The 7760-nt window shown below is 37.7% G+C and overlaps 1 protein-coding gene across 1 annotated transcript; it reads right to left on the reverse strand.

Annotated features, from left to right (window-relative positions):
• Positions 1-246: 246 nt before the first annotated feature.
• LOC149005110 (ATP-dependent zinc metalloprotease) lies at positions 247-4089 on the reverse strand. The gene is made up of 7 exons (XM_089135538.1): positions 3612-4089; positions 2876-2935; positions 2415-2663; positions 2093-2169; positions 1695-1771; positions 1491-1623; positions 247-1409 (listed from the first exon to the last, which is right to left on the reverse strand). Exons 1-7 carry the CDS (start codon positions 4045-4047, stop codon positions 1254-1256), a joined length of 1188 nt encoding a protein of 395 aa, XP_088991664.1. The 5' UTR covers positions 4048-4089; the 3' UTR covers positions 247-1253.
• Between the last annotated feature and the right edge of the window lie 3671 nt (positions 4090-7760).

Consider the following 7760-nt stretch of genomic DNA (forward strand, 5'->3'; position numbering starts at 1 on the left):
GAATTTGAGTATAAAGTAATCGTGAAGCTCTCCTCCAAAAATCACCTCAATCGGACACCAGATGACCATTTGATAAAGGGTTTGATTGAAACTGGACAGAAAGACAAAAAAACGGAATTTTTTCCTCTTCCTTCACTGAATATGATTATTTTTCCTCTTTTTATTTATTTGATCAAGTCCCAAATAAGAAATAAAATATTGAAGTATCCAATGACTCTTTTTCTCCATGTTCTTCTATATTTCTAAAATATTTTGGAATTGGCCCATAATCACATCTCTAGCCCATCATGCTCCAGATCAAACCCATTTTCGCACTTGAGAATTTGAACGGACCTCTTTACGTGTAAAATTGCATATTTCATGCCCAAAACTCCAAATGTTTATTTACATTTAGAAAAATCCTAAAATCTGTAAAAACATAAAACTCAAGGTAGCTCCACTATAAGTGTATAAAATGCATTCTTATGCCCTAAAATTTCACACATAAATGTGCTCATCAATTTTCATGAATCTGTCTCGCATATGTCTCGCATTCATAAATGTGTTCATAAATGAGCTCAGCAGGCATATGTCTCGCATTCATGAATCCAAAGATTTGAAATCTCTGGATTCATGTAACCAAACAAGCCCTAAAAGAATGCAATGGTGGCCTAACGATGAATGTTATCAAGTATATGAAAATGATTATCACTTCCAACACAACAGCACAAGGCAGTCCAACCGAGGCTATTTGGCTGCTTGAAGTGAACAATTTTGGGCAAATACCACAAAAATAAAAAATAAAAATTAACTAGGTCATTTATATTTTTAGAAGTTACATAAGTTTAGCAAGTTGTAGTCAATGATTTTGCTCCAGCAATATTTTAAAAACTCACCCTAAAGTTAATTTACAATGTACAAATCGGTTTTATGTTTCCTCCTACCAAGTGTGTTGGGGTACCATGCTTCTCAAGGCATTGCAATCGGCAGTTCAGATTGGCTATGACTTCATCAATGTCCATCTCCATGTTACTAGACTTTTTTCACACGGGAATCTACAGAATGGTGTAATCTGTTTCTTATCAATGTTTGCAGGAATAAGGTACATGATGTCCTTTACCTTCTATCTATTCTGATACCAAATTATTCACTTTTGATTCCTTGTGCCGTGTTGAGCATGAAGGACATCTCACAGAAGTTCAGGCAGTTTATGTGAGTAGATCTAGAGATCAGTCAACAAAATCCTCGCAGAATATCTCGTGGATTTGGCTGGCTTATCTACTAGTAGGCATCGCTTCCTCAATGCTCCTGATAACCCCACTAAGTGTGCAGCCCCTCTCTAGGGCTTTGACAGCAGCAGCATGAACATGTCTATGCCACTTGAGAAGGTTATATGACTGTACCACTGACCACCTTGCCTGATTCGACATCTACATAAATGAAAACAGGAAGAAAGTAAATTAAATGCCACAGTTTTCAGGGACCTACCAAATATTTGACAACAAATTGACCTGTGCGACAGACAATGGGGGTTCCAGAAGAACACAGATGCTTCTAAACAGATTCTCATCATTTTCTCCACCCTCAGCCTCTCCATATACAAGAGCTTCAGCTGCAATTCCAGCAAAAAGAACCATGCAGTACCTGGGATTCCATTGTTCAATCATTAACATCTGATAATATGCAAGAGACTTTATTTGTTTGTAACTCCCAACCTGTCAAAGGCAGCAGTGCTAAGCTGTCCTTCTGCGAGCTCTTTTTGCAGCTTCTCATCCCAAAACTGAGTTCCCGCCTGCAGGGAAGGTTATTAAAATAAGCGTGCACCAAGGCCCGACATAATGAGCAATGCAGAAGCACGTATAAATAGCAAGGCAGTAAGATGGTCAACAAACAAGACAGATCATTTTACTGAGCAACAACAATTGTCACAAGCAGCCAAAGAAGTGAAACTACAGGCTTGGTATAGGGAAAATCCTCTTTTCCCCCCTCCCCTCCAAGGGCATTGTAAAAATGGTAGAAGACATAATATTTAGTCCTCAAATACGAGATTTAAGAAAAGAGTTACAAACAGCACAAAAAATCCAATATAAGGCAAATGTAAAATTGTACCTACCTGGCCTTGGATTCCCATCTGCATTGCAACAATTGGGTCCAAAATCACCCCACGAATTGGGCAGCCCATCAGGTATGCTGCGAATTAGCATAAGAAGAAAGACAAAACGGTTGTTAGGGGGAACCTTACAAATAAGTCTTTATGTGAAGTCTATAGTCAAAAAGTCAACCGGCAGAAAGATCTCTCCAGTAAAAATGCATACCAAGAGTTACAGATGTAATTGAAGAAAAAAAAAAGAAAAACCCAAAGAAGCCTAGCTTATTAATCTCAACTCTTTAATCCCACCAATAAAAGACTGCTTCAGAATGGGAACAGCAGTTACCAGTGAGAAGGTGCCCTGCTTCATGAACAAGAATCCGACGTCTATATGGAGGCCAATAACTAGAGATTTGAGCAAAACAGCATCCTCCAAGCAAAAGAGCGTCTAGCGTGGCTAGCACTAGTATGGCTGCAAGATTAGGCCTTAAATCTATTCCTTGAGAGAGCAAAGAGGATACACCGCCAAGAAAAACAACTAAAGCAGAAGTAGAGCCTCCAGATAGACCCCATTTTTTTGGAGAGAGCTTTGATACTGCAGAAGGTCACATGACAGATTCAAGTGGTAGCAATGATGCATAATCAGGAATATCAATAATTTATATGACTCCACAGAGTCATAGACATTATTTAATATGAAACAGACATATTTTACAAAGTAGGAACAGCATTATGATTGATGCTCAGGGAAAAACAAAAACAGGTGGCAACTACTCTGTTATTCTGCAGTACTCAAGAAATATTCACCTTCCAACTGAGTCAAAGATTTCAAAACTCTTGGTGTTACATCTCTTGGACCCTCCAGAACTGCAAAATTAAAAATAAAATTGGGAATGGCGTTTAAGGGGAGTACTACCAGACAGAAGTACAGAATAAGTCACGTTTTGTGAGAGAAGAACAAATTTTATAAAATAAATCTGCATTAATTGATAGAAGTACCTATTCAAAGTGGGTAACAAAAAGCTACTGGTTGGGATATACATTTTTATACACCTATAAGCTCTGGAATGTACATGACTACAGAATTCATTGCAGAGGAAACCGTTAGGGTCCAGTTATCCACCAAAAACCATATAAAGTTCCAGCAGAGTAGAGAATGTACTACAGAAAAAATCATAGCTATAAAAGAAGACTTAGCTGCTAAACAGTGATCCCGTGGAAAATTAGGAAGACATTAATTCCACAAAACTAAATAGCTATGTTCCAATACCTTTGACTGATCACTAAAAGAAGTATCGGATTGATTGTTGATCGCAGGAACGGAAAATTGGAAAAGTCGCATAAACCAAAGATGAACTGAGATGCAATATTAAATACATATCTCTCATGGCTATTGTTCAGACAGGATTGTTGTAGCGAACCCCATCTGCACAATTCATGTCTTACCATTATAGCACAATAAACCCTCGAATTCACATCCAACGCACCTAAACCTAAACACTGAATCTATAGTGGAGGAGTTGAGCAATAAATAAAAAAATACCTATATTCCTGCATTTTCCGAAATTAGGCAAGAATCCTCTGTCCTTAAGAAACAGATAAGCACTTCCCACAAGCTTCATGTCATCAGCATTCAAGCACGTATCCAGAACTTCCCAGTCCCGCTCCGTCCGAAACAGCTTTAAATCATCACCAGACGAAAGACCTGGAGAAATTGAAACCGGAGTAGGAGAAGCAGCGGATTGAATTGAAAGATCATCCAGAGATTTCAAGAATCTAAGAGCTCTTCTCAGGTCTTTTTCCTTCACCGCCTCTTCGTATTCTTGCCATTCTCTCAAAGCTCTAGGCTTAAGGGTTTTCTTGAAAACTGCTTTCATGTCTACGGACGAGTAGGGAGGAAACGCTAAAGCCGACGTTTGGTAGAAACAGAAAATAGAGGAGCGCAAGTACGTAGCGGAGGAGGGAAACCAGAGGGCCATGTTTCCTCTCTTCCTCGAGCGTCTCGACAGCACCCATTTGGGGATTTTTATTTTTCTTTTCTTTTTATTTTTTTGGTCAAAAGATTTTTATTTTTTCGCAGTGTAGGAACAACTTTTTGCAGAAAGTCGGCCGAAATTCGCTTTAGGCTGTTTCGGTGATACCGAACCGAATTGAGGGGCAATTTTCCAAATAGCAAGATTTTTCGGCCATATCTCACGATATCGAGATATTTTATACGATATATACACCGAATATTTTGCAATTTATCATTTGATTTTTGGGATTTTCTCTCCTTTCCAAAACTCCCCAAACCTTTTATCTCTCGTATTTATTGGCATTATTGCCATATTTTCATTGGATCTTCCACATATAATTATAGGTTTCGCTTTATTATTGACAGGTATATCATTGTTTGAGACAATCAAGTGAAATTCCACATAGATCTAGGTATTTTGGAGAGTTTTTCATCTGAGAGGTAATTATTGTTCTCCAAACTTTTTTTTTTCTTTTCTCAAAATGCATGTCATAATATTGTTGGATAGGTATAAAATTAAAAAATATTAAACATAATATATCAATCTACAAACTCAAGGAATCACTACTTTTTTTAGTCACGTAATTTATTAATTTATTTTTAGACGTAAAAAATGGTATTTTTCTACATTGTAAATGCCTACTCTTAGCATAATATGCGTTGTATTGTGATCGAAAAAACATATGTAGGTCTCCATGGGCCGATCTATAGATTCACAGTGTCGAAATATTTTTCCAACTAATAATTAATTATCTTATTTTTTTAAACAGTTTTAAAGTATTAACATAAGATATAAATAATTATGGGAAAAAGAGAAAAAAAAATAGGAACAAATAAGGAAAATGATTTTCAAAATTACAGAAAATTATGGAATAGCTATATAAATATTTTCAAATGTTGCTCATGTGGTTTCATTGTCGATTTTGATATGATAGCCTTTTCTTTTGTCAAAAAAAATTAAATATTCATTTTGTTGAAAATATTGTTTTGGTTTTGTTTAATTGCTTATGCAATCATTTTCAATGTAATAATTATCATGTTTGACATCGGGAGAGGAGCAAGTTCATAAGGAAGACAACAGGGCCGGAGACAGGGACAACCACACGGAGCTGCAGCAAGGGGGTGGGTTGATTCAGCATGACAGTATTGTGTTGCTATTTATGGCAACAAGAGTAGGACAAGATGCAACTTTTGTGGTAAAGAGTTGAACTCAGGTGGCATTAACATGTTTAAGGCTCACATCACTAGCAGTTTGAAGGATGTGGCCACGTGCACTGAAGTGTATGCTAATATAGTGAAGGCAGTTAGAAAGCTGGAGAAAGAAAAGTGGAAGAAGAAATAGGAGAAGAGGAGGGTGAATGTTGCATTGGATGAGGTGGTGCGGGCACAATCATCTTATAGAGTTGATTCAGATTCAGATTGGGATGCTAATCTTGTTGATATTAGAGAGTAGGAGGAGAGGGAAAATAGGGCATTCATCTAAAACAACATTGTTCCCAAAGGGTGAGCTCAAAAGAACTCAACGAGTAGTTGTGAAATCCCCCGAATTTCTAACACGTTTACCCCATGTTTTCAGGAACACAAACTCGGGCCTCGAGTCGGTGACAACTATGGGCTATTCGAGTCAAGCGCGAAATTTCGGAAGTGAACCCAATGATTGTGGATGACCCTTGTGATGACTCAACAACTCTCCAAGAGTTTAAGAGAAGGGAGAAGGTCAATCATGAAGGCATTAAAAGACGATTTTGGCACGTCGGTAGACTGACGATGGAGAATCCAATTTACGAGGGAAAGATATCCAAACATAGATAATTGAATGTCACATCCCTCCAGCCGGTACCCTATCTGGAATACCCAAAGGTGTGAACCACAACCCCGAAGATCAAGTTTAAGGCGGTCATATCCCATATAGCACAATAATATAATCAAGAGCAAGAACAAATCATTGTATTCAAGTAAATTAAGAAACAATCAAGAAATGATCTTAGAAGGATCACAAAAGAATATTAAAGTGCGGAATAAAAGATACCAATCAAAGAGATAACTGTAGAGTATAGCAGAAAATAACCCTATAGACCAATGCGGAAGGTAGATCGAATCTAAGATAGTACAACTGAATAAACTATGGAAGTAAAGAAACAAAGAAGTCTAAGAGTCAAATCAAGTCTTTAATTGATTCTTCTTCTTCTTCTTCGATCTTCGTCTTCTTCACCTTGGGCTTATGCACTTGCATCTTTGAATCTTCATCTAACTCTTGATCTCAACGGTGAGCAAGGCGGTGTCACTTATTATCAATAGGAGCCGTCAAAGTGGTCCATGTGAAATCCAATCCTAACCCTAACCCAGAAACCCTATTGTCTGTATGTCCAAAGACCGGAAGTGAAGGTAGAAGACAACTATGGGCCATCTCAATGGAAGACATGGTGTTCAACCCAGAACCCATGGAGATTGATGATGGTGTTCCATACTTAGAAACCTTGTTTGAGTTGGAGAAGAAACTGCACATTGATGAAGGAGAGCCTGGTTGTTGGACTTAAAGCCTATTTGGACATGGTTTGAAGGCATCCCTCCATGCTAGGTAAGTTGTTTGATGAGTTGTGAGAAGCCCATCCAAAGATACTGAGGTTTGGACCATTAATTCCCTATTTTGGAATTGCTAACATGGTTGGTCGATTGGCCAGTCAACCAACCAATCAACCAACAGGGACAATAAGGCCAATTTGGTAAAATCTCTGATTTTTAAGGGGTTTTGTTCTATTTAAATGGGGAACTCCATGTTTTTCACTCATAATCAATTCTAAACCTCTCAAGAACGTGGGAAGAACCCTAGGACCTCCTCTTCGAAGCCAAGGAAGATCCCCAAGCATCCGTTCGAGTTTCTTCATCGGTTCTTCTTCTACAAAGGTTAGTAATCGAATTGTTTCCTTGATCTATTCTCTCTTATATTCTTCTAATCTATTGATTATGAGAAAGGTGTAAACTACTGTAATGGCCTCTTCTCTGATTCTATTAGCCCTAGAGTGAATCCCCCAATTCACTCTATTGTTCTTGAAGTTCTTGAAGGCATATGGTGTTGCTTCTTGAAATTGATCTTACCTGAGATCTTGATCACTCCCTAGTTATTTTTCTACTGATCTTGGTGATTGTGGGAAAGGTCTCACAACAATGTCACAATCTTTCCTTCTATCCCCATGATTGTTGGGTTGATCCCTATTTTTCTTTTTACCATGGGAATTCAAAGTTGTTGATTTTGGGAGGAAACCCTTGGGTATCCAAATTGGGGAACCCTAATCCTCTTTTAATTCGCTGGATCCTCCCCAACTCTTTTCTTGATTATAAATTTCTACTTCTCTTTACCTAGGGTTAATCTTTATTCTCCCTAGTTTTTTCGTGGGATACACGGATTCTTGTTGGTAAAACCCTAATTGTTATGATTAGAATTTGTTTCCTTTGATTTTATTTGAAACCTTGTTTTCTTTCATTGCTATACCCTTCCCAACACCTTTCTTGATTATAAATTTCTATTTTCTGGACCTAGGGTGAATCTTTATTCTCCCTAATCTTTCCATGAGAGCCATGGACTATATGTGATGAAACCCTAATCCTATGGTTTAATTAGGATTCTATTTTTTGACCATGTTTTGATGCTTAAACTTTTTTAGATAATCTTAATATGTT

Source organism: Hakea prostrata, chromosome 9 (genome assembly GCF_041222555.1).
Source record: "Hakea prostrata isolate BN-2017 chromosome 9, UWA_Hpros_2, whole genome shotgun sequence".
NCBI lineage: Eukaryota > Viridiplantae > Streptophyta > Magnoliopsida > Proteales > Proteaceae > Hakea > Hakea prostrata.

Coding starts and splice junctions, on each gene's coding strand:
- LOC149005110 (XM_089135538.1), bottom strand. CDS start 4,047: ATGGCCCTCTGGTTTCCCTCCTCCGCTACGTACTTGCGCTCCTCTATT. Junction 2,170..2,414: donor AGCAGGGCACCTTCTCACTG/GTAACTGCTGTT, acceptor GCTAATTCGCAG/CATACCTGATGGGCTGCCCA. Junction 1,772..2,092: donor AGATGGGAATCCAAGGCCAG/GTAGGTACAATT, acceptor CCTTCCCTGCAG/GCGGGAACTCAGTTTTGGGA.